The sequence below is a fragment of the Pongo abelii genome, chromosome 13, assembly GCF_028885655.2.
Source record: "Pongo abelii isolate AG06213 chromosome 13, NHGRI_mPonAbe1-v2.0_pri, whole genome shotgun sequence".
Lineage (NCBI taxonomy): Eukaryota > Metazoa > Chordata > Mammalia > Primates > Hominidae > Pongo > Pongo abelii.
The window spans coordinates 70006799-70034252 of record NC_071998.2 but is presented as its reverse complement, the minus strand read 5'-3'; the positions used below and the strand labels follow the sequence as shown (position 1 = coordinate 70034252).

General features: G+C 41.4%; 1 protein-coding gene across 8 annotated transcripts in view; it reads right to left on the bottom strand.

Moving 5' to 3' along the window:
- The window catches only part of LOC100462498 (transducin-like enhancer protein 4), a 153088-nt gene extending 128136 nt beyond the window's left edge, over window positions 1–24952 (bottom strand). For all 8 annotated transcript variants that reach the window (XM_024252264.3, XM_054520085.2, XM_024252265.3 and 5 more), the window contains exons 1-4: window positions 24713–24952; window positions 23756–23853; window positions 22608–22671; window positions 21362–21406 (exon numbers count right to left, since the gene is read on the bottom strand). In XM_024252264.3, coding sequence (XP_024108032.1) covers window positions 21362–21406; window positions 22608–22671; window positions 23756–23853; window positions 24713–24757 — 252 coding nt within the window. In that variant the 5' untranslated portion in view covers window positions 24758–24952. The remainder of the gene's footprint in view (window positions 1–21361; window positions 21407–22607; window positions 22672–23755; window positions 23854–24712) is intronic.
- Between the last annotated feature and the right edge of the window lie 2502 nt (window positions 24953–27454).

The window sequence follows — 27454 nt, the reverse complement described above, 5'->3', positions numbered from 1 at the left end:
TGGGTTTCTGGCTTGAGAAATTGGGTGGATGGTGGTGGCATTTCCTCAGATAGGAATCACTAAGCAGGCTTGTGGGGGACTATGTCATTTTGGGACCTGTTGAGTTTAAGTATCTATGAGACATTGAAGGCAAATGAGGACATACGATGGTCTCAGAGGAAGGGTCTGGGCTAGTAGAAAAAAAAACCCTGAGATTCAGCTACTCAAAGTGAATAAAATTACCTAAATAAAAGGGCAAAGTAAGCAGAGAAGAGGACAGAGCCATATTGGAAATACTGGTAGGATTTTCCAAGGTCAGAGAAGGGCCCCTAAAAAATGACCTAACACCAAAAGGTAGATATAGAAGTAGATCGGGAAGTCCAGCAAGCCCAGATAAGGGAATAGAGAAGGCAAAGGCTGCAGACAAAAAGCCTGGAGACCACCATAGCCTCTAGTATGACAACAAGGTCTGATGGTCAGTGATGGTGACCGTGGTGAGAGCAAGGAAAGGAGGCAGGCTGCACATGGAGAACTAGCAGACTATGTGGCTTCACTAGATTAGACAACCAGGGGAGTACGGAATCAATGATTCCAGTGCGTAAAACCTGGACGATATGGTGCTTCCTACCATTCATTAAAATAGGGAAATCACAGGCTTGTGTCAAGATTTGTTTAGGGGACAATTATGGAAAGGCATGGGAAGAATTCAGAATCAAGTGACAAAACATTCTGAAAAGAACACCAAATATTACGAACTATACAGCTGTGCAGTCCCAAATCCTAGTGTGACTCTAATTTCTAGACTAGCTAAACCGTGACTTTAATAAGCAAACTCCAAAATGATTCTGAACTCCATTTCTATAATCATGAAATGGGAAGAATGGCTGCCCCATATCTGGTTGAGAGAAATATTTATGAGGGTAGGCTTACGAATAAAATCCCTTAAGGGAAGTAGTTCTGTTTTAAGACAGAATTGAAATTAGTGCTACAAATTGAGTGGCTGTATGGTTTGGTATCGATTCAAGCTTAGGGCTCTTTCTGTCTCTCAATTAAGAAAGCATCCCTCACTAATTTATACTACACAGGGGAAGGGCTGCAAGGACCATGAGGTGGCTAGGGAACAGATCTAAAGTGGGATGGGGATGCCAGACTCACTGGCACAGTGGCAGAAGACAAGTGCCACCTCACTGAATGGAAGGAGTGAGCTCACAGGCCTAGCCCCAGAAAATCTGCTATTTTTCTACTTTTCTTGCACTTTGACCCAGAAAAGACATTCTCAGTATTTATGTTTTGCTACTGGTGAAGGATCTCCCTTCCTCTTTTCTTGGTGAACAGATACTTGCCCTACATGCAGTGAATTTTATATATAGTAGTAAAGTATAAAGAATATCATCAGGCAGGGGGAGGGGAGGCAGGCTTAATTTTAAAGCTTCTCAGACAATAACATGGTCCTGAAATTTAAGACTACAGAATAAAAATTCTTTGTGACTTACAGAGGTATGTTCTCTTCGATTAAGCAGACAGTAAAAGGCCGGGCGCAGTGGCTCACACCTGTAATCCCAGCATTTGGGGAGGCCGAGGCGGGCGGATCACGAGGTCAGGAGATCGAGACCATCCTGGCTAACACGGTGAAACCCCGCCTCTACTAAAAATACAAAAAATTAGCCGGGCGTGGTGGTGGGCGCCTGTAGTCCCAGCTACTCGGGAGGCTGAGGCAGGAGAATGGCGTGAACCCGGGAGGCAGAGCTTGCAGTGAGCTGAGATCACGCCACTGCACTCCAGCCTGGGTGACAGTAAGACTCCATCTCAAAAAAAAAAAAAAAAAAAAAAAGTAGATGGCAAAAAATGAAAAACAAAAATTCTCTCAGAGAATTTAGAAGCACTCAGTAGAATTTAAACAAGTTTTGCATTAACCAAAGCACAAACTGCAGTGCTTCTTATAGCTTCTATAAGAAGCTACTATTTGTGAACCTGTGTTAACTGCCTTGGACTTAACTATGCTACATACGTCCATACCACCTTGAATTTGATTCTTACCTTTAATCTAACTTGCCTTTAAATTTACTTTTTTATTTTTTAGGCTATATTTTATGAACTTCTACTTCGGTCTATTCTTAAATTATAAAATAACCTGATACAACTTTTGACCGATTAAGTATTCTAAAGCAGAAAGTAGCTAGTTCCCACATTGTTACCGATCAGCAAAAAGATAATGGTTAACTACGTTTAGTTCAATGGAGGTTTTTGTTTTGTTTTTTAAAGATAAAGACATTCTCTATGAAGAAAAACAGTGAGTTAATTTTTGCACAAGTAACAAGTACCTTATCTCATTCACCCATCTTTAAGAAATAGTTCACAGACCTGCACCAGTCCATGGACCACTCTCTGAGTGTCACTGCTCCGAAGCTACATTCCACGATCGCAAACTACAATTTCTTATTGCCTTAGACTTTAGGTGATAGGTATGTTCCTCCAAGGTAACCAAATTCTCCAACACAGCCCTAAGAAATGGAGCATTCCTTAATCTCTTCCCTGGTTTACTTACAGAACCCAAGTGTCTACAGTTGCAAAAACTACTTAAGGGTGGGTGAAGGCTTAGAATATCAGTTCTTCAGACAGTACCATTCAGGGGTCTTTCCACTGGGTCATGATGCCTGCCAATGTGAGGCTGAGCTGCAGCAAACAAAAACAAAGAACCACAAACTATAAATAGTATTTTCTTATTTCTAAAAACAATTGCCAAATGATATGGTTAAAGTATAGAGTTAAAAAATGTTACAGCTTAAGTATGTTTGAGCTTTGAGTAAGTTGCAGTATTGCTCCCTTAAACTTATGCTTAATAAATTTTCTGCAGAGAGTGTACATGCATGAGAAAAAAATTAAAACAAAATGCACTTCATGATTCTTTTTGCCCATTTACCCCAAAATACAAGAGGTCAATATGGGGAGGGTACCTGTTGAAGAGAGGAAAGGTGACAATACAAAAGCGTAAGTATCTGTTGGAGTGGAGTGAACGAAGAAGAAAGAAATGAAAACCCTCTTCTCTACAGCAAATATAACAACCCACCAGCCACCAGCTAGAGCTGTCAGGCTGTCTAAAGCAAGGTACTATTAAAATGACTTCAATATGAGGAATTGTTTCAAAGATGCATGAATCTCCCAAAAAAAATACAAAAAAAGACAAAAACAAAAACAAAAACAAAGATGCATGAGTCTGGATGGAGCTTAAGCAAAGAGAGGTTGTGCAGATAATAAGATAATACACTATCAGTCTTAACATACTAAATGTGAGATCTCACTCAAGCAGCACACAGACTTCCATGAACTATATAAACTATACCATGGAGATATAATGTAGAAATGGAAGCCATTTTGGAGATGTTTTGGCTCCTTGCTACTCAAAATGTGGTCAGTGGACCAGCAGTATCAGTATCACTTGATCTTTTTGTTAGAAATGGAGAGTATCATGCACCAACCCAGACCTACAGAAACAGAATCTGATTTCAGTGATTTGTAGGCACATTGAAGTTTAAGCAGCACTGCTCTAGTTCGCTGGTCCTCAACCTTGCTGTACATCAAAATCACCTCTGTAGCTTTTAGAAAAATACTGATGTCTAAGGCCCAGATCAGGGGCCTGGGAACCAACCTGTTATAAAAAGTAAAAATCCAGTCTTAGACCCTTGTTTTATGGATGAGGAACTGAGACTCAGAAAAGTTAAATAATTTACCAATGTCACAGGAAGTTACTGGCTGAATTAGGACTAGATTTTTAAAAATATTTAGGATCGTATTGCCCATAAGGAGTTGAAGAAACTGTAAAGTTACCAATAAGTCAATAATAATTTTAAAGATCTGAGGTTTCATTGTATCATTAATTTTTTGTGGTATGTATTTTATGTATCACCCTTTGAACCTTGACTAGAAAAGTATTTTTTCATGAGGGTGACATGATCTCCATCAGACACAGCATATATGATGGAGACACAGGGATGCCTCTGCCTGGTCAGCAGTTAAGGCACAGCTGTAGGAACATGAGTGAGTTTCTTTCTTTTGCTTTCTAAAATTCATTGAATATTGTTTAATTTTCTTTAATATTATGTTTTTAGCAAAAATACAAAGTACTTCAAAACCATCTTTTAAAGGCCTCAATCTAACTTAGACTGAAAAGTCCAAGAACAAGGACAATCACCGTGTTCTGACTGTTTAGAGTTTTCAAGAGTGTAGAACTGATCATTAGCACACCAAGAAAGAAACTTTTGCCACAAGTGCTGACCCTTTTGCTTGCTGATGATTATGTCATTAGATTCAAATTGCCTATAAATTAGTACTAGATACATGGGTGTGTGGTAGGAGGTGTGGGTGGAATGAAGGAAATTAAAAGCTGCGGTCAGACTTGAAAAAAACATCCCATAAAGCAACGTATGTTTCTGACAGTTGAAACAGACTGCATGACAGACAGCAAAACCACATTTCGGTTTTCATTTTTTTTTTTTGGAATGGATCTGTGGCTTTATGCCACCAAGCAATATTTTGGTTTACCAAAAATGTACTCTATGGCCTTTTTAATTTCATCTTAACTTTCCTTACTATCACTGCTGTTCTCATTCAACCAAGGCAGCTTAAGACAAGTGTCTAAAAGGGGTAAAGGTTGAAAATACAGAATATGCCTCACATTAGGGAGAAAAAAGAAGAAAATTAACCACACGCAAATAATTCACATTGACTAAAGCATCTATTGTAATTTCAGTGTTTAGCTCATCAGGGACATAATGAACAATGGGAATAATTATTTCTTTTGAAACACAGTAGTTGCCCAAGACAATTATTGACTCAGCCTTATGTCTACATGAAATTTCTCAACTTAAAAAGGATACACAATCACTGATATCCAGAGTTGTTGGCCAAGTCATACAAGAAATAAAAAATAGAAGGAAGAATGACTGCAACAAAGAGTTTCAATGATAGACGAATAATTTTGAGGATTCTGTACCTACTTCTAATGTTAAAAATCCTTTACAAACGAAAAAGTTAAAAATCAATTGAATTTACAAATTCCACTATGTCTATATAAAGGTAATGGCAGTAACTGAGCAAAATGACAGAAACCATCTCTGGCTGGGCACAGTGGCTCACCCCTGTGATCCCAGCACTTTGGAAGGATGAGGTGGGCATGTGGCTTGAGCTCAGAAGTTTGAGATTAGCCTGGGCAACATGGCGAAACACAGTCTGTACCAAAAAATACAAAAATTAGATGGGTGTGGTGATGAGCACCTTTAGTCCCAGCTATTCAGGAGGCTGAGGTGGGAGGATCACTCGAGCCCAGGAGGCCGATGCTGCAGTGAGCCATGATCATGCCACTGCACTCCAGCCTGGGCATCAGAGCGAGACCTTGCCTCCAAAAAAAAAAAAAAAAAGAGAAGAAGAAGAAAGAAGGAAGAAGAAAAAGAAGAAGAAGAAGAAACTCTCTTCTACAAAGGTCAAATAGTTCCTAAAACACATGCCCACAAAAGCCTGCCTGGCAAAGTCCACTGTGGTATACAGAAGATACGGAAAGAATCCTTGAGGTTCTTGGAAGGATTATAAATTTGGCAGGAGAGATGAAAGTAAGGTGATGAACGAAAGCAAAAGAAGCAACAAACTCATTCATTCCCTCCTCCTTTTCCTTCTTTCACTCCCTCCTTCCTAGGTACCACACCTGGCAGCATTATCAACACCAAGTTCTCCCCTTCTAAAGTATCTTTTTCTATCAATGAAAGGTATCATGACTCTGTTCCTCTGCAGACATCAATGTCTTAGGGCCTTTCCTCCTATGCATTTCCATACTCCTCATCCAATGAAATGTCAAGTCATAGGGATTCCTCCTTTCCAGTTCTACTTCCCTAGTTCAGATTTCACCTCCTCCACCCTGTCCCTCTCCAGTCACGCCCCTCTCCACTCATGAGAACATTTGTTCTCAGGACTCATGCTAGCTGCTGAGCAAATTGGCAAAACTGATATGGTCCCTTGACCAACTACTGATTAATCTTCCCTTTGATTTCTTTTTATAGCCCAAGCACTACCACCAGCATTCAAGGCCTTCTATAATGCATCCCAAACCTATGTTCCCAATTATTCTCTCCTCTACCACTCAATAAATCTGGAAACACTCAACACAGCCTGAATATGCACAGCAGTTTCCAGTCCCTGCAGCTTCCACTTGGAATACTACCCTTTCCTTTCATCCTGCCTAAGTGCTCCCCATCCTCTGAGGTCTCACTAAACTGTGCCCACCTTCTCTGTAACAGCATCCTTAATCACTCAAGGAGCCAGAAAGACCCCCTTCTCTTCCACCTATGTCACAACTGTGTATCCACTGCACTGCTTTATATTTTTTACAGTGGTCCAAATGAAGTAAAAAGACTAGATTCTCCATGGAGGCAAGCCTCCTACCTTTCTTAACCTGCTAGCCCTCAAAGCAACCTGCACATAGTATGAGGTTAATTAACATTAGCTGGATGAAAGATGAGCCTTTGCATTCCTTCTGAGGTGACCAGGACTACTGGCTCTTAACCAAGTAATCCTCCCAATGAAAGAATAAAACAATCTCATGAAGATTAAGTTATTTTTTCATGTTTAAGTATTTAGGTTATGATCTTCTTAACCTTTATAATAAATCCAGTTCCAGGTATTTCAATTTGAGAAGCTAAATATTTCAGTTTAGAAAGTTAATTTGCACGGTGAGCCTCAAACGGAAAGAAAGTGGCAAAAAAGCATGATTCAAAATGTAAAATCAAGTATCTAAGAAAGTGGGATTTGTAAATCTAATCTGGGAAGAAGGCATAAATACCACCTCACAAGTGTGCATCCTAAACTGATGCAAAATAACCTGAAAATTATTGCTTAGATTATAAGAAAACCCTCCTATCAGCTCTGCTTACAAGTAAAGCAGGTCTTTACTATGAGCCTCCTAGGCTAGCCATATGGAGCCTTTGGAAATGAGCTCCCATATTACAAAAGGAAGGTTTTTGTACATAATGTACTTTGCCTGCCACAGCCTCTCCTAAATCTGACACCTCTGAAATATAAGGAGAAAAATTACAAGCAGCCTCTCCTAAATCTGACACCTCTGAAATGTAAAGAGAAAACTTATAAGCAAGTAGGGGTGCCAAAGTTTACCTCCCCATTCCCAGAACCTAGAGAAGAGTGGAAGCTTAAGAAGCACACATTGGAATTTTGGGGACACAATTTCTCCATTAAGAAGCCCAAACAAGTGTTTTGTCTTCCCCTAGCTCACCCAAAAAATGTTCAAGCAAACAAGCAGCTACAGAACTGCTACTGTTTTTTTACTAGCTACTTTAGGTTGACTATATTTTTGGGGGGTTAACCAAGGTAGACATACTTAGAGGTAAAACCACATTCCAAACAGTTCTCTGTCCCCCCCAAAATCAAAAGCCTTTAAAACAGTCACCCACATTCATAGCGCAGCATAGTGGAATTTGTTGGGGGAAAAGAAGTCCAAGTAAAACAGGTTCACTGATCAGCGCCCACACATTCAAAAATAAAAACGAACCCATGTTGTGGACTCAGGTTACTTAAAAAACTCAAGGTTCCATTTCGTGTATTACAGTGTGATCAGGACATGACAAAGACAAATATAATGTACTTTGCCCTAAAGAGAAAGAGCAGAAGAGCTATTTTGCAGTAAGATCTGCCCTAATCCCTCAGTTGGGTAGAATCAGGCCAGAAACGTCATGTTGAATTCTCAGGCGGCCCGGTCTATCATATACATCTTGGTACCAACGAGACTGGTGTCCCAGGAGAATGGTTAAAATGACTGAGAATGCCCAGCATGGACAAAGGAAGGCTAATAAAGGGCAACACTTCTGAAAAACCTAGACAAGGAGTAAGACTAATTCTAGTGACTTCGATGGGGAGACAGGACTAACGGGCCTCACATAAAGAAATTTCTGCCAATCCAATACCTCCACTGAAAATGTCTTCTGCCTTGCACAGTAGTAGCACCACAAAGATCTGGATGTTTTCAGTGGAAATCAAGCTGATTTCCAATGAGAAGCTGAACTTAAGTGTGAAAAGTCCCTCCCATCAAGAAGGTTTATCACGGTCCCTTCTTCAGGAAAAGGAAGATTACAAAGGATCATGTAATATCTCTGTTCAGAACTTAACTGCCACCAACCCCACTCTGCTTATCATCATGGGAAAGGGAGGAAAAAACCTGAAAAGGTTAAGTATGTTTGAAGGATTCTCTCAAATTGACTTAACTAGAGAAGCCAGACAATGCTCATACTTGGCCTTTCTCTACTCAAAGAGGTCATTATGCCCCAAACCTATAACTCCTCAGGCCATAAAAAGGCAACAGAATTTAATAATATTTTCTTCTCTCTGGAGCAGAGTTTCTGAGTGTTGGCACTACTGAGATTCTAGGCCAGCTAAGTCTTTGTTGTAGAGGGCTGTCCTGTACATGCAGATGTTCAGCAGCATCCCAGACTCTACCCACTAGATGCCAGTAGCACCTCCAAGTTGTGACAACCGCAAATATCATCACATTGCCAGACATCCTCTGAGGAAAGGAACTGCTCCAGTTTGCAACCACTGCTCTAGCACAGTACCTCCCTAACTGTTTTGTTTGGGTTCCAGTTTCCTCATTGAACCAGTAAGGGCTATGGATTCTGCCCCCACAAAAAAGGTACACAATTATGCATATAAATTCCAGAACCATATAGAACCTTTCAAACCCAGCCAAGAACCTCCATCTCTCCTCCACCCCAGGCAGGCACTCAAAAGTTTACAGTTCCCTGAACATTCCTGTGTGACACGTGGTTATAAAAGAAGGTGCCATGCCTGTTTTAGAAATCTCACAGTCAGAGGTACAAAAATATCTAGAGGCCTGTGGTTATCCAGCCAGGGACAAACAGTAGAATCTGTGATAAAAGATGAACCAATGAATGAGTCCACTAATCTAGTGTGTAATTTGCAAAACAAAAATAAAACAAAATTCCCAAATGATACCAGCTATTATTTTTAACATTTAAGCTCACTGTGTACAGAACACAGAAGCAAATGATTTCTTTTTTCATTTAGAAAACAAGGATAGGCCGGGTGCGGTGGCTCACACCTGTAATCCCAGCACTTTGGGAGGCTGAGGTGGGCGGGATCACGAGGCCAACAGATCAAGCCCATCCTAGCCAACATGGTGAAACCCTGTCTCTACTAAAAATACAAAAAAGTTAGCTAGGAGTGGTGGTGTGGGCCTGTAATCCCAGCTACTCAGGAGACTGAGGCAGGAGAATCACTTGAACCCAGGAAGCGGAGGTTACAGTGAGCCGAGATCGCGCCACCGCACTCCAGCCTGGCAAGAGGGCGAGACTCTGCCTCAAAACACACACGCAGACACACACACACACACACACAAAGGATAAACAAACAAAGAAGTTTACCATAGTCACTTATGAGACATTTATTGCCAGTGGTTCAGAACCAGAATGTAGGCTCTCAAGCCAGAATGCCTGGCCTTGACACCCCTACTCTGTAACCTACCAGCTATATAACCCCCTGGGCAAATTTCTCAGCTTCTCTTTACCTTAGTTTCCTCATACACAATAAGGATAATCAGATCCCTTCCTCAAAAGATTACAAATTAAACAAATTAATACATCTGAAGAATTTAGTGCTTTACCTGGTATCCAGTGGGCACTCGATAAATTTTAACTGCTCTTATTATCACTAACACTTGCCCAAGATATACATATGAAAAATCTGTTAACTATATGTAGTTACTGATGTGCTCTTAGCCTATAGAAGGACCAGGAAGATGCAGCTACAACTGTGAAAAAAGCAACACAGCAGACGGTTCTGGGTTGTGAAACACTGGCAATATTAGGATTGTCTTAGCTGTCCACACAATAGCCTAACATTGCTCAAAGTGAGATTCTACAAAAATACAAACACAAAAAACAAAAAAAAAACCTGGCTGTATTTCCTCTTATAAAAATTATCTTAAAACTTAACTTACTAAAATGGCATGCCTATAGTACCAAGCAATGAAAGTAGGGATGAATTTTATTTTTAAGCTGGTCATTTAAACATCATATGATGTTAAGAGTTGAAAGATATCTTAGAAATAAATCATCTGACAAAGTATGAATCCAATTCTAAATTTTAAAAATGCCAATCAGCAGCTCAAGGACCTGTAGTAGACTGAGATAAGAACTCCCACTCTCTGATTGCCTATCCAGGCCTTTTTTGCTCATCATAAAGCCAGGCTCTCCCTAAGCGCTCAGAAACAAAGACAGCTTATATAAAGGTGGCTGATACTCAGAATATGGGATGCTACATGAAATGCAATAAAATGAAAAAATTAAACCATTCCTTTAGCTGTTTCATCATTCATTCATTCATTTCTTCTGCTATATTCCAGGCATTGTTTTAGGTGCTAGTGGTACAGCAGTGAACAAAACATATTCTTCTGTATACAAAAATATAGTCAGAATGAATAAGGTATAGTGTTTGATAGCATAACAGAGTGACTACAGTCAACAATAATTTATTGTACATTTAAAAGTAACTAAAAGAGTATAACTAGAAAGTTTCTAACCCACACAAAAAAAGGGAAATGCTTGAGTTGATGGATAGTCCATTTACCCGAATGTGATTATTATGTGCTGTATGCTGGTATCAAAATACTTCATTTACCCCATAAATACATACACCTACTATGTACTCATAAAAATTAAAAATAAAAAAATTTTTTAAAACCAAAACCACATTCTTCCTTTTTGGAACTACACTTTAATGAAGGAACCTGTGATCTCTACTGTGTCTTTGATTTATAAACTCCAAAAGGCCAAGATTAAACATTTCTCCCTTCTTCTATTTATGATTAAGTCATTTATTTACAATGAATTTATCTTCCCTAAGGAAAGGATCCCTGATGGGACAAAGCAAGAAAGTCCTGAGGATTTGAGATGTCAAGCTCACTGTAAGTCACAGTTTACAGACACGCTTTACCTCAAGCTAGAGAAATTGACACGTACATTAGATTCTGGAAGAGTAACCCCCGGAGCTCATTACGCAACATGTAATAAACTGCTACATAGCCCCTTTGCACAACTTTGGAAGAAAATTATTGGATCACTTTATAATTCATACAATTTCAGAAGTCACACAATTAAGTTTTCTTTTTTTTTTTTTTTTTTTGGTGACAGAGTCTTGCTCTGACGCCAGGCTGGAGTGCAGTGGCGCGATCTCGGCTCACCCCAACTTCTGACTCCCTGGTTCAAGTGATTCTCCTGCCTCAGCCCCCCGAGTAGCTGGGATTACAGTCACGCGCCACCATGCCCAGTTAATTTTTAGTAGAGACAGTGTTTCACCATGTTGGCCAGGACAGTCTCGATCTCCTGACCTCATGATCCACCCACCTCAGCCTCCCAAAGTGCTGGGATTACAGGCGTGAGCCACATGCCCAGCCTAAGTATTCTGATATATGCCAAAGGAAAAGTACAAAAACTAATCACTTTAAAGACATACTGATATATTTTATGTTATATATACTTTTATATTACATGTTTTATGAAAATTTCTCTACTTCTGTGTCAACATTACTTTAGCCTGAACGCCGGCCATAAGAGAATCAACGAATTGTAAACCACCTACTAATTAAGTGAAGAACTTTGTCATCTAACATCTGCGTCTCACTGTGTTCATCCACAGGATGGGGGGGAATGCTTTATTATTGGGGTTTACATGAAAAAAAAGGATGAGAAAGTACCTTATAAAAATAAAGTATTAATATTATATAAATATACATTTCTACTCCTAGGCACATTAGGTAATTGTGGATTTTAAAAATTCTGAAAATAAGTGCTAAAAGAGACTTTCTAAGACTGAAAAAAAAAAAACCATTTCAATTTCTGTTCACTGGGTCACAGCAACAAACCAAACCAAAACGGTCATTTTAACCAAAAGAGCTAAAAGAGATCCGGGCGTTCACTTACACCCTAAGTTAAAGATGAGAAAAGCGTGGCCCTTAAAGGTACGGTACTCAGCAATATCACAAAGCTGGTTACTAGCAAGGCCAGAACTAGAATCTGAGGCTCTGGAATCAGTCAAGCATTTGGGGGGAGGTAGTAAGTATGCTGATGGTGGAGTATTCCAAACATATCAACTGGAATAAGGCAGAAGTATCTATCATATCAGCGTTCTGACCTTGAGTCAAACCCAAGATCTATTTTACCGGCCAGCTGATTTCAAGCAACCTATTTAAGCTCTCTGTGTCTCAGCCCCAACATATGTAAAATAGAAATACTACTACTACTATAATCTCATAAGATTGTTGTAGGAATAAGTGAAATATTATCGACACGATAAGCAATCTAAAATTGCTTACTGTTATGATTACTATTCTTTCAACAACGTTATACTATCTCTACTAATAAAAAAAATTAAGACATTTTCAAAATTCCTTGTCCCTTGAAAAGAACTAAAAGCTTGCATTTTTTACTGATTTGCAGGGAAGTTAGCTAAACGCACAATATAGTCAAGATCGATATTGCTCCACATTCATTCAAACCACAGGTACACAGACCTATTAATAGTAAAAGAATTCTTCAGATAAACACTGACTAGTGATACAGTGACATTCAAGCTGAATTTTAAATTCTGTTTGGAATGATTCATGCTTTCATCTTTTAAAAGGCAGACTCAACATACTAAAATACATACATTCTACTTTAGCTATACTAACTTGTTCCTGAAAGGCACAGCAAGTTTGGTTGCTTTTGCTTCCTCTTTCCAAGTGTCACTTTTCTACAAACTAGTAGACAACACAGACCTAAGTATGCCTGAGATTCAGTATTTGTTATCTATCTTGCAAGCTAATATACCCTTAAAAATATTAAATCACACATATTCTTGGCTAGCTCTAACTGCTATTCTCTCATTCACCAAATATTTTATTGCGCACCAGCATCTACTATGCGATAGGCACAGTGCTCAACACCGGGTACACAGCAGTAAACAATAAAAGCTCCTGTTTTCATGGAGCTTACAATCTAGCACAAGAGAGAGACAGGCAATAAACAGGTAAGTATCTAATATAGTGTGTTTGCATGGTACAGTTCAGGAATGCCAGATAGCCAGTTTTATGAAGCACTTTTCTAAAAGTGGACCTTGGCTTTATATTTCAATATTGCTGATCCTAGACTCCCTTTGAGCAGGGCAAAGGCAATGAGAGGGTAGAGGGGAGGGGAGGGAGGAGCTGTCCTCAAACACAAACACAGATCAGATCTCTCACTAGAGATGACAGTGTAACACTCTCGGACTGCCAGTAGCATCACTATGCTCCTCATGTTGCAGAAAGCCAAACACATCATGGAAACAAGCACGTTATTTGCTGTTTGGAAACAGCATGGTCAGTGAAGGGAGCCCTGGAAGGGAAGTCAAGAAACCTACTATTTCCTCTTCTGCCAGTGACTCTCACTATGCAACCTCAGGCGCATTCGCTGACCTGCGTGAACTCTGGTATCTCCACCCCCGTGCTGATCCTCCCTGACTGTGACACTGGGCTAGTCTCTTAAGCCCTTAAGCCTCAGTGTCATCTGTTAAAGGAGGCCAGTAGAATGACACTGCTTGGCAAACTGTTGGGTACTCCACTGACAGAAGCTATTTAAATAAATACATGGATCCAAGCTTGCTACCTGCTTCACAGAACATAAGGAACCTTAAAGAGAACATATAAAATGCCTTAAGCTCTCTGTAAAGAACGGGTGTTACAGAGTACTAGTGCTTATAATTTCTACTATGACTATTCTTTCCAGTTATATTTTCTTGTAGTTTCAAATTCAATAACCAAAATCATCCACAGACCTTCAGAAACAGAATACATAGTTCGAAAATAAAGAGAGAACCCGAATTACAATAATAATAATAATGAGTTAAATAAGCCTGCTAAGAAATCAAAAAGCCAATATCCCTCCTCCTCCTTCCCCAACCTCTCACTTTGCCTAGGTTGCTGCAAGCAACAGGGCCCTGCAGAGATCGCAAGCACACCACAGCCAGCCCGGGTTGGGGATAGAGTATTGCCTTGCACCGGGAGAGAAGTTATCCTTTCATTCCGTGAAACGCAGAAGCTGCCTCCAACATACAATTCTTGAAATGTGTGTGGGCAAATCCTCAAAAGAGATGACAATGCGATCCACTCACCAGAGGACAGAGTACCTAAGGGGTATCCCAGAGTATTTCTCTTCTGTTTATTTGATGAACCAGCTAAGAAAATCCACACCCTGCCCATGTGTCACCCTTGGATGGAATAAGGGTTACACATGCAGCTCTCCAGGGATAAGTTTTGGCTCAATGATATAGAAATAGCAACAGCCTGGCATAAATGCTGGGTAAGTTCCAATGAAAACAGAGAGGGTATATAGATTTGTGGTGATGAATGCCAGCTAAATCCCTCTTCATAGATAGAAAACAACTACCACTGAGAGCTATTACTAAGGCAAAGACAAAACAGCTCTAGCTCTCACTTCTGACTAAAACTTCTGAGGCCCTTCCTCTTTAGAGTAATAATTTCATAAACTGTTTGCAGTATACTTTCTTTGAACAAGTCCTAAGCCTTGCAAACTGTCATTATCAGTGTAAATACTCCGTTGCCCATGCCTAAATGTGCTGCCCCCCTGCTTCTCTCCAACAGCCCAGCTTACAAAACTGGTAATAACTTAGCTAGTATAGGACCACTGAATCTACCACCATTGCTGGAACGCTGGAGTCGTTTTAAGAGGGTGTGTAGAGGGATCAAGAAAGTGCCTTCTAGAACTCACATCCCTGTCCCTCTTTTCTCTAGCCACCAAATACATTATTGCTGTCCAGAAGTGGTAAACCAAACCATCAAATCACATCAAAGGCAAAAAAAAAAAAAAAAAAAAAAAAAAAAAAAAAGCCACATTAAAAACAAACACAAATAACTTATAAATGCATTTTTTAAACATTTAATTCCCAACTGGTTTCCTCTACCTACTTACAACACAAGAAAAAAAAGAAGAAATAAAAAAGATGTATTCTAGGAAAGCAAAGATTAAATGAAGAATGTGAAGAACAATGGGCTGGTGCCTGTACTGTCTCCTTCACCAGTGCTGCAACAGCACCTAGAGATGTAGCTCATTAGTCCGGTCCATCATTCCTACACAGCTCAAAGTGATATATACCTAGATACAAAGAACTTTGCCCATCAAAATAATAAATAAAAATAAATAATATCCAGCAGGGATTAAGGGTCAGTAAAAAGGAACTATCCTTTTGTTTGAATGCTGCGAAGAAATTCTTTTAACAGTAAAAGCAAAACATCTGCCTTCGTTTAAAACTGAGTTGTGTGATTTCCTGCATCTACGAACCTCTTTCTAAACTACAAAGAGGCTACAAAACATCACATTTTCCCCTCCCAGCTTCCCCCTTCAAAAGCCCACAAGATAGTGATTAACAAACAGCCCCTTGTCTGTAGGCACTCTCATAAGCCACAGGAAAAGATAAAAGTTAAAGAGAAGAACAAGTTTGTAAACAAATGAGAAATAGGTTGCCTAGGGAGGAAGCAAATTCCATCTTGATAAGCAAGCAGCTCTCCTAGCCCATATGTGAGATTCCGAGTGAAAGCAACCTCACCCTCTCACCCACTGACAGCAGTCTGGAGGCAGAGAGCAGGCTGAGCCAGCCATGGACTCTAGGCAGTTGCAGAGAATCCCCCAACTCAAGAGGTTCTGCATATGAGCCTAAAGTTCAGGGACTCTCTATTCCAGGAATGAACTAGGGCCTGAATCTCTAACCCATGGCAAATCCATCTCCCAGGAGATATCCTCCCATGTAAACTTATTTGAAGTCCTGAATCCACCAACTATTAGCTGTATCACCTTGTGCAGAGCTGACCCTGTTTAATCAACTTTTGATTGGATATAATCCCTGTCTTAGGATCATTATGAGAACTAACGATAAGAATTTTGGCAGTGTGCCCAGACCAGTGGTAAGCACAAGCCAGATATATAATAAATGTTTACTTCTATTGAAAGGAAATTCCAATTTCACTCAAGAATCACTGCCTTAGGTGAAAAATCCAGATATCCTCCTATGATATCTCTAGAAAGACAAAAGAATCCATCATGGGAGAAGGAAAAAGGGAACTCCCCACAGTATTCGGAAAACACACACCCTAAAACATACACACACCCTAACAGGTTAAATTTCATCCTCCAGATCTGCTTCCCGTGCAGGTGCTGTGATAAGTAAGAGGACAGGTCACTGGGTCCTGCCCAAGGTGCTTCCACTTACTTATCAACTGCCCTAATACTAGACCTTCTGAAGGGTTTTGGGAAAAAATCTAATTTAAAACCTACACTCATTTAGATTTACTAAACAGGAGTAAATGAAGTTGGCCTCCTATTTTAAAATGCCCAAATGAGAGGTAAAGGGGAAAAAACACCACCAATACCCTTCACTCCGTTAACATTAATTGTGGAATATTATCAGCGTGTAAATAATCTTAGATTAGAAAAGGTGGCTTTAAACCTTAATGAAAACCAAAAACACAAGAACCCTTCCCACCCCCACACACATAATCTTGTAATTGTATCTGAAGTTTATGCAGGCATCAAAATTTCACTTGTCATCTTTGAGATTTTATAATCTAGTAGTATCTACCCACTATTCAGGCCCTCTAGATTGTTATTGCCTAATATTTATGAAGCAAGATAAAGTTTTGTCAGCAAAATCTTCATTTATTAGTTACTTTCAGCTAGAACACCCCATCTTCAATGATAGTTCACTCTCATTATTATACAAGAGTTCAATTATACCTATCTCTGAAAAAAAAAAAGGCACTGGGTAAGAATATAACAGACACATTTGTGCCTCCATACTAAAACACCTACTCCTCCATCTACTCTAAATCTAAGAGTACACAATAAGACAGAAGATGTGCAGAAAACTGGCAAGGTTCAAAAAAAAAGTTATCATAAGGGAAATGTTGTCTAAAACGAACTTTCAACAAACTCCACAGCAAGCAGTGTCCCCAAATAAATTTACTGCACCCTAGATTCAAGTACACTCAAGGCTAGAACGTCATGCCAGTCATATATTACTTCAATCTCAATAAATCTCTTCTTACTCTCCAAATCCTAGCTGCTTTCTAAAATAGTTCACTAAAAAACACCAACCTAATTAACAACAGCTTCCTCTGCAACAGTGGCCTTGATTTCACTTATTTACACATTAACTGCAGCCTGCTTTTGGCCAATCCAGTCTATTCTCTGTACCATGCCGAGCCTTTTATCTGCCCTGGACAGCATTTTCTCCAGCAGATGAAGTAGATGCCGATTGATTTGCTGTCGAGCATGGTAAATTAATAGCAACAAATTGCTGAGGGCCCGTCTCGCTGCTCCACCATGCTTCGGCAGTTTTGCTTTATTTGCTCCATGATGGGCAGCAGTCGGCCTCTTCAAGTCAATTTCTTCTTAACAACCTGCAATACTTTTCAATGGTGAAAATAGAGCTGTTCCTTGTAAGTCAGAAATCAATATCTTATTGCCCTTAGAAAATGCTAAACAAGCAGTATTGGCAATCCACTTGGTACTAGAGGGTATCAGATATAATGCAAATCCATACTGCTCCCCTCCTTGTAGTTATTACAGTTTGCTAAAAGGTTCCTAATGTCATTTATCATCATTTACCATCGACCAAAGAGGCTATGATTATGATATCCTATCAGTTGGCAAGGCCCTTTCATTTCTATTCAATTAATATTTTAGCAGCACTCAAATGGTTGTGGCCCAAGTCTCGTAATAAAATTTACATGGCTTTAAGTGAAACAGGAGTTTTCTTGCTTTGATTAAATATATATATATACACACACACACAGACACACAAATACACACACATATAAAAATACACACATAAAACATACATAAATGCATAGTACTTACTTTTAGATTCTATGTGTTTTAGATTTCTAAAATTTCCTGATGATTACTAAAATTCAAATGAAGAGGCTTTCATTTATTGTAGAATACTAACTATAAGGAAGTCATAGATGTTCTCATTCTCCCCTTTTCAAAAGATGGTATGTTCATCTCCATTTATAGTTCCTATAGGTTAAATTCACATACCTACTGTTCCTAATCTGTATCTAACACTCACTTTTTAGAACGGTAACCACTGCTGTCAAAGTCCATCAGTGAGGACTTCTTTAATGACAGCATTACAGGTGAAAGATGGGAACAAGCAGCATTTAGTAATGCTATCAACTCCATGCATCACCCCACTGTGCCATTTAGAAGCCATCAACCCATTTAGAAGCCACACTGTATTTACAAAGAACAATCAGCAAAAAAACTTAACAACTAAACCCTGGGTCAGCTGTCTCATACAAAACAAAAAACAAAAACCACACACTTAGGGAAATCCTTAGGGAATAAGGGCCTATGTTCTTTCATTTTTAAAAATTCCATTTTGAAGATGTCACACTAAAACATGTGCCATTTCTAACCATGTCCTATTTGTCATCTTCACTTTTATGCTAGAACTTGAGACAATGGCACAGCATTAATTCCCATTATAGCCTAGAATACTTCATCCTAACTTTTTTTTTTTTGCTTCATCTGCTTAGCTCTATCAATCCTAAAGATTACCAGAAATTTAGATTCATATTTTATGTTCCAATTCCATGTCATGTCACCAAGTTCCCCTTTAAAAAAAAAAAAAATCCACTAATTCTACCAGACTAATGCTATTTACTCAGTTACCAAAATTTAAATTAATTATGTTCTCAAACATAATTGTTAAAAATTGGCAACATTATGCAGGCTTAATTAAGATTAAATCCAATTTACTAAATGTACTTTAATTGGTACTAATTACATTAGCTTTCATTTCAGAATGACAAATTCCCCATAGGTTTCATTTTATAGTTCTCTATCAGAATCAACACAGGGTGACTGATGATGAGCACCACATAGAAAGGGGAGGAGGGAGAATACCAACCTCCACCCTGTTTGTCTTTGCTTCATACTTTTATCTTTTTATCAGTTTGCTAAGTCACAGAGTCATGACTCCATCACAATCATCATTTTCTGTTCCAATGAAAAATTTCTCTAAAAATAAATATTCTGTGGCTAGCAGCAGCCAAGAAGAACAGGAACGTTAACCAAAAAATACACAAAGGTTTCAAATATCAGGGCCACCAATTACTAGGGTACTTCCAAGGGCTCCCGGGACTCCTATTCTTGAACCCTTTGAGACACAAATCTAATAAGTGAATAAACCTAACCCGATCTTGAGAACTAGGCCCAATTATGCCGCAGGGCAACTTCCCTGCATTATTGCTGCTTTCCATTACAAGGGTATCCAGCGAGTACATCTGGAAGACAGGCTAAGAGGAACTAAGGCTGTCTGCCTAGGAAAACAAATAAAGACAGATATGCCTCTATGCTTAAGGGGGAGAAAGAAAGAAAATATAATAAGTAGGTGGTTTGCAGGGCTGTCTGTATTTCATAATGTGATAAACTGCCCTCAGGATTCTTGATATGATTGAATTTAAAAGGAAAAGAAAAAAAGGGAAAATGTACTGTTCTCAATTTTAAATGGATGGCATTTGAGGCCAGCTGGACAAGAAGATGACAGAATTATAGTGGTATAAAATGTGTAAAATTAAGGGATCTCACATACCCCCTCGAAAAAGAAATACATACAGCCAAATACAAGCTATGTGCCTCTTAGAAATGTAGATGGTACAAGGAGACCTGGAAACTAAGTGGTTAGGGTAAACAAGATACAGAAGGAGAAATAAAGGGACTAAATTAATCATCTGGTCCAATCTTTAAAAAGACTCTAATTAATTTTGGGGAGTGGGGTGCAGACAAAAAAAGAGACATACACAAGATCCAGACCTCAAAGGAAATGTAATGAGATAATTAACAAACAATATCTCTCATGTAATTTATTCCTGTAAGGTAGAACTAAGTCCATCCACAAGATTGAACGGATTTTGTTTAAGCAGAAGATATTTACATTACTAATCTAAACAGAAATGACAAAGATGCCAAAATAAGAATTTAATTTCAACAGGCCATTCAAACTATACTATAATGCCAATATTGACATAACCAAATAGCGTACAAAGTAAAACAGTATCTGAAATTAAAAGTCCTCAATGTAAGCAACGTCTCATTTTTTTTCCAACTTTTTGTTTTCAAATACTATTCATCAGATTGCCTTTATTGTCTAACAGCCATCTTTTAAAGATCTACTATCTGGGATGTTCTGAGCATGTAGAAAATAACTATACCCAAAAAGGAATCCATAAATACTGAAGGCCTAATAGTATGTGCTCATTTCATATTTTCTCAACTTAGAAAGTAATGACATCCACCTTGACCATAAATAGGAAATGAAAAGCAGTAAGTTTTCTCTTGTCTTTTTCCCAGCAGGCAAACACATAACACACCTATCCTGAAATGGCTGATGAGACCTGAAGTGCTTCCACTAGGAGATCACTAAAAAATAAATGCTTCCTAGAGGAATTACTATTGCCAAACAATATTTTTTATATATATATGTATGTATATATATTTGTGTGTGTATATATATAGATATATACATCTACCCGCTATTATTCTTCTGTCTAGGAAATTTAAGCCAAACCATTTTATTCAGTCTCCTGCACAAAAAGAAGACTGTTTGAGTCGTATCTCTCAGTGCTTTCTGACTAATCATTTTTTTTTTTTTTGCTACTGAACTAATTGCTAGATTTCAAGACCCAATGTTGAACCTTATCACATCCTCCTATCAGGCTCATTTACTCTGTAAAAATTTTGGAAGTAACGGTTATAGTTCTTGGTAAGACCCAACTAAGTAGCCTCAGAGGACCAGTACAAGGATTTTACATCAATTTCTTTTGTAGCTCCACAGATTTCATTTTCATCCTCCCAGCTCACCCTCTATCCATTCTTTCACATCAAGCCAACGAAGGCGCCACACAATTTAATTTTACTTTTTAATATTTTCCAAGAAAAGCTCTTTCACAAGTTTGCAATGCCCAAAATACATAAAGCAACTCTTTCAGAAGAATAACAAGAGAATTTTAAAATTTAGCATCCTGCTTTTGAAAGTGTACAGAGTTTAATATGTATTCAGACTTTTTAAAATAACATTTTTAAATTATAAAAATTAGAATAATATGAAAGAAAGCTGGGGAGCCACATATGAAAAAGCAGCATTTTCTTCACTACCCAGTCTTTTAAATTCAGGTAGCCACAACGGCTTGCAGAATAAAACTGCAAAACATACAATTTTCTTTTCATAGTGTACCAGTATTACTGTCATTTAAAATGGTTATAAAAAAATAACTTACCTGCTTGTGCATTTCTATATTCAACCCATAGGACATTTCATAATACTGTCAAAGAAGGAAAAGCAATTAAATGCGTGACTTTCATCAAACAATCTCCCTAGTTTGTTCAAAATGCCCCAGGTAACTCTGAAACAAACATAAAAGCCTCACCTAAACCAGTATCTTCATATAACCTATTCCAATAAATCAAGAGCCCATCACTGTCTTTAACCACCTTAAGACACAAATTCTAAGAGAAAACACACAAAACTAAGAAAAATTAAATTCAAACACAGCATTCTTAACATCTCCAGTTGTCTTTATACATCCCAAGCAGATGCATCAAAAAAGTCTGATGAAAATTTGGTATCCTACGGACTCTTAATTCCTAGGCACAGCAGGCAAGTTAACAGCAAAGAATGCCTTACACAAACGCTGATGTTTTGAAAGGAAGGTTGGAAAAGGTGATGCTACTTAAGAGTTTGATTTCTGATTTGTTAGTGTACTGCTCATATTCACACATTCAAAGCAAAAAAGGTAGATAGAAAAATAAATGAGTGGGTTATTCTGGAACTTTCTTGGACAATCATAAAAATATGCTTCATAATACTTCTGTAAAAGCAGATCTGGTTTTCTGAACGTGTAGTATAACTGGCATAGAAATTCTGGCAGAACAAATCAGTTATACAGGAGACTACAACATTCCTCAAACCAATATAACACTATAGAAATTGAAAACATACAAATATTAATGTAATAGTAACATAAAGAGTGAGAAAAAAATTTGAAAAATGGTCTGCTGTCTTTCCTTATCCATTACACCTTTTCAAAGAATAAAACATTATTTTTTAATAATGTCTTTAATAATAAGACATTAAAATGTTAACAGCATACGGAAAAACTGGCAAAAATTGTTTGGAGCAAGAGCAATAAAACAACAAAGAAAGCCACTAACACAAAAACATTTTTGCTTGTGACAAAACAAACAAGGTTTTGTTTTTATTTTTTTTTCGATCTGTAAAAACAAAGCACAGAAAATTATATAACATGTGGCTGAACTTTCTGAAAATTCCAATCAAAGCCAGTTGTCAAAGGCAAGTTATAACATCCTAGAATTACAGGTTGCTAATAGACATATTCCCACAACTTCAACTGCACTGGCAGGGTGACTGTGATCTATCTTGCAGCCTCCAGCAATTTAAACGTATTCTTGTTTTTGGTATTCCAAACTAATAGGCACTTTGAATCTGTGACATGGTTTTCTTACCATGACATAATGCCGCTGCATCTCTGTCTTCTCACTGGCGAGTTTCTCACATTCCAGCTTCAGACTGTTCAAGACATAAGATACTCTAAGTACAATGATCTTAACTTACATCCTTCAACTCTTAAACACATATTCTAAATCTCACCTACAAACAATTAAATCAACAATCTTAAATAACTACCCCCATCATTATGGAAAGGGAAGGGGAAAGGGGTGATTGGAACCAGTCTGGACTTGCCCCTTCAATAAGGATCATATATGTGGTTTTTTGTTTTTAGGATTTTTTTTTAATTAAGTTTTAAGGAAACAAATCCTCTAATCAGTTTAATTCAGGAACTTCCTCCAGAATTGAATATTCACTTAATAAAACAAACACGAAAATAAACCTCAATAATGACTGCACATACAAGCACAAATAAGTCCTCCAAAATGTCACAACTGAGTTTCTTTAATGTTCTACAAAGAGATTAATGAAAATATGAATCAAGCATGTCTTATGAATGATGTCTTGTTTTTTTCCCTCCAAAACACACAGACAAGTTGAATACCAACACCCAGGGGCAAAGTGTCAATCGGGTTCAGTGGCTTGTTTTGGTTCTTGCATTTATGAAGTAAGAATTAGGCATCATTAAAAAGCCAGCTAAAGAAAAATGCCTCAAAGGCACCCTAAGTCTAAAAATCGTCTATTAAGATAAAAACATTTTTTTTTTTAGAATAAAAGTAATGAAATCGCTCACTCCGACTTCCCTGGGCTCTCAGCTCTTCAGTGGAATGGCAGAAAGAAGTGAGAAGGAATCAAGTCCAGAGTAATAAAGAATCAAGGATGTCAAAAGGCCCCAGAATCTTCCCAACCTTTCATTCTCCCGGCCCCAATAAATCAATATCGAAAGTTTGGCCTCAGCGTTTTCCAGTTCTCCCCAGTTTCGATTGTTCTGCCTTCTTTTTATTTACGGTAGAAGAAATGTTTAATTTATTTACACCTGCCTAAGGAAGGAGGCCTTGATTTGCCCTTTCTGCCCACCGAGAAAAAAAAAATAATACCTTTGTGACGCCCCCACAAAAAAGGAGGAGGGTAAGTGTTTGTGTGTATTTGTCGGGGAGACAAGAGCTAAGCAAACAGAAGGATCAGCTAAAGTCAATATCGTTACCTGTGGTATTGAGCCTGTAAAAACTGAAACTCTTCCTTAATCCGATCACAGGATTCGGAAATTGTAAATTTAAAGGGTTGAGCAGGCTGATGCGGTGCCTGAAGAACAACAATAAAATATTTAATTAGCCCACATCACAGGCGAAGCAGCGAGACGGAGAAAACACACCACGCGGCGTTAGCGGGGGGTGAGGGGGTCATCGCGCACGCAGGCAAAGAGAGATTAAAACTCTCCTCCCGCAACCCTCCTCGCGCCCAACAGCCCAGGCAGAGGCTGGTTTCGAGGTAGTCCTGGGGCCCCGTATACTCCCGCTCGCAGGCCCCCGCGCCACGGACCCCGAGGGTTCGAGTCCCGTCTCCCCTCCCCGGCCAAAGACGGGCACCCAGGGACCCGCGCGCCGCGCCCACTCCCTCCTCACCCGGAATCGAAACTGGCCCGTCGGGGGGACCCGCGCCATGGCGTCGGGCTGCGGTCAGGCCAGGGGAGGAGGGGAACGGCCGCCACCCTCTCGGCTCGTTCGTTCGCTCGCTCGCTCGCCCCGGGGGCCCGCGACGCGAAGGGCCGGCGCCCCGCACTTCCGAACCGCAGCCAGCCCAGCAGCGCCGCTGCCGAGGGCGCCCTCCCCGCCCGGGCGCGGAGTCGCGCCTCCTTCATCGCTCGCCACCCCCGCTAGAGGAGTCGCGGCGCGGGTACCGCAAACGCCTCGGCGCGGCTTCCAGGGGCTTCAAAGACAACAATAAGAAAATGGCTACAACTCAGTTGCCTCTCCGCACCCCCTCCGAGGGCCACCGCGCCGGGGGGTGGGGGTGATGGCGGGCGGGCTGCTCCCGGCGCGGGGCGCCGATTTCGGGCGGCTCTCCACGCCCCTCCAGCCAAAAGACACAACTCGGTGCGCAGGGGGCGACGCGGGGAATCCCCCAGCACCCGGCGAGCCCGCGCCCCGCCGCCCGCACTCACCGGGTGTCTGGTCTGCGGGTACATCTTGCTCAGGTCGCGAATCATCCAAGCCGATTTAGTTGGCTGCGCTCGGCAGAGGCGCGCGGCTCATTGGCTTTAATGGCCCCGAAGAGGAGGCGGCCGCGGCAGCGGAGGCGGCCGGCTCGGTCTGAGGGGCGGCTCGGGCGGTCCCGGCCCCCGCCGGGTCTCGCGTGACACGGGCGGGAGGAAAGCGCGGCGGCGGCTGGGTGCCGGCTGCCGGGCCGCTCCGCATTCCCCGCGGGCGTCACTGGCCCGCCGCGGGCATTGTCCGGCGCGCGTCTCCCAAGGCAACGCTCCGACGTTCGCTCCGCCGAGGCGCACCCGCCGAGCCCGGCGCCGCGGCCGCCGCTCACCCGGCCGGGAAAGTGCGAGCTCCGCGCCCCACCGCCCGCCGGCAGCGCCTCTCGCTCGCTCTGCGTCCCACTCCAAACTTTTTTTATTTGTCTTTTAATTGGTTGTTATTCCTCCGAATGAATGATCTTTCTTCTTCCCTAAAAGCAAACACAAACTCCTTTGGTTCGGCAGAGGTCTCGGCGGTGCTTTTTGGTTTCTCTGGAGATTTTTTTCACTTCACAGCAACGATCTTTTAAAAGGCACCTTTTAGCTTCTTTTACCACATCTCATTTCCTTATTTTTCTTCCTTCCTGTTTTCTTGTCTTTTTTTTAACCCCAAATTGAAGGGGATTATAAAAATAAAAGAGTGAAACGCTTGCGGCTTTTTTTTTAATTCTCTCTCCTTTCAAACTCTGCGAACACCACCTCAAAATAATATACAAGTGTGTGAGAAAGGGGGAAGAAAGCAGCCAACAACCCAAACACCCGCTCAGAACAGCTCTAACAACACGCTCTGTGTAGGTGACTTCTTTGACCAAATTTAGCAGCAGCTAATCATTAACATTCTGATACATATTCACAATCTTCCGCGGGGCGGCCGCGCAGCATCCCGGGAGATGTAGTCCGCCCCGGGCGACCCTGCCTGAGAATACGGCCAGATTGACTACAATCACCGGCCCGCCACGCGAGCGCTCTGGCGAGCTCTCCAAGCGCCCCGCCCACCCCCGTTGCGGTAGGCGTCTCCACCAACCAATCAGAGGTGGTTGAACATTAATCGCCGTTCTGTGTTAGTGCCCATCATTTCACTGCTGACAAATGGCAAGCCAGAGGGGAGGAGCCAACGCAGCTGAAACCCACGTGGGGGCCGGGCGTCGCCTGTAGCTCCGACCAATTAACGAAGAGAAATGAGGTTAGCGGAGGCGGGGCGGAGATGGCCCGCCCAAGGCGGAGCTTCGCTTTGGCTGACGTTCCTTAGCGCGAGCGTTCGAACCGGGGAAACATTTGTTCAGCTGTCAATCAAAGTAACGTGGGGCTGGGAGAATCGGCGGCTGCTGCTGTTGCTGCTGCCCTGGCTGCATCTTCAGAATTAGGTGGTGGTGGTGGTGGTGGTGGTGGAGGCGGCAAAATAAAGAGGGTGGAGGGGGCGGTGAGCCTGGGGGCTGGTCAAAAGATCTCCTTCCGAGTCTCGTCCTCCCGCCCACCCGTCTCCCAACCCAGACACCTTCGGCCCCTCGCTCCGCAGCCGCGCCAGGAATGCGGACTAATTAGGGTCCAATGTCTCCTTAAAGAGACAAGCTCGGCCTTGTGTAACGCGCCGAAACCCCTGTTGAGACAAGAGGGGGAGGATCACGCTGATCCTACTTCGTTCGGTTCACATCAATTTTACGCGCCGCTGGAGCCGGCATAATTTTCCGTGTGAATGCGGATTCGGTCCCGTTCTTGTTTAGAGCCAGAAATGGAGTCGCGAGATGCTGGCTGGGGCCGGGGCCGCGGGGTGGGCGGGGAGCTCGTCCCTCCAAGCCCCGCGGGGGCTGTGATTGCCATTTAGTTCCGAAACAGGCCTCCCTCCCTCCACCCCCGGAGGCACTCGGAGAGAAAGCGCATCCCGAGTCGGGGGGATGCTCCATCGGGGGTCGCGGGGCAGTAACCGTGGGGTCTCCGGGTGGGGCTGAAGATCCGGGAATCAGAGACGCTGGATCTCCAAAGAAACTTTGCCGACTGGGCCACGTGAACCCCGCAGACGGTCGGTACTGAACAGAGCAGGCCGACGGGGCACGGGTAGAAAACGCCCCTGCGCGCCCTGGGACGTTCCTTCCCCCAGATCAGTACCAAGACTGCGCCTCTTTTTCCCGCTCTTTGGAGAAGCGAGTCAAGTTTATCCCCGTTAAAACAGAGCAGGGTGCAACGCGAGCCCGAGAGATGACGGAAAGGTGGGGGTGGCCCCAGGGGCAGATGCTGGAGGAGGAGAGAAAGGGGCAGCCATGGCTGAGGAGGGGCACCCCTAGGGAGGGGCCTGGGAAATGGAGGCGGCCCCCGTCAGTGCACCCTTCCATCCTTAGTCCGTGTCCAGCTGGAGGCAGCGCCCCAGTTCAAGGGGAGGCCGCTGAGGCTCGCAGTCTTTCCTAGCGAGCGTCTAATCTTGGGGACAGGGAAAAAATTCGGAAAAAGTCAAGAAGAGTGTTGGCTAATGTAACAGGCTGGGTTTTAGACGTTTATTTCTAGGCGTGCTTGCCTACTGTAACTTGACCTGTTGGCTGAGACGGTGCCGCGCCGGTTCGGCGTTAGTGGAAAACTATTCTTCTTAATGATATCCCTTTCCTCAGTGGACGACTCAGTGACTTAATGTCCAACCTAGCACGTTCTGTGAACCTCCTTTCGTTCTGGCCA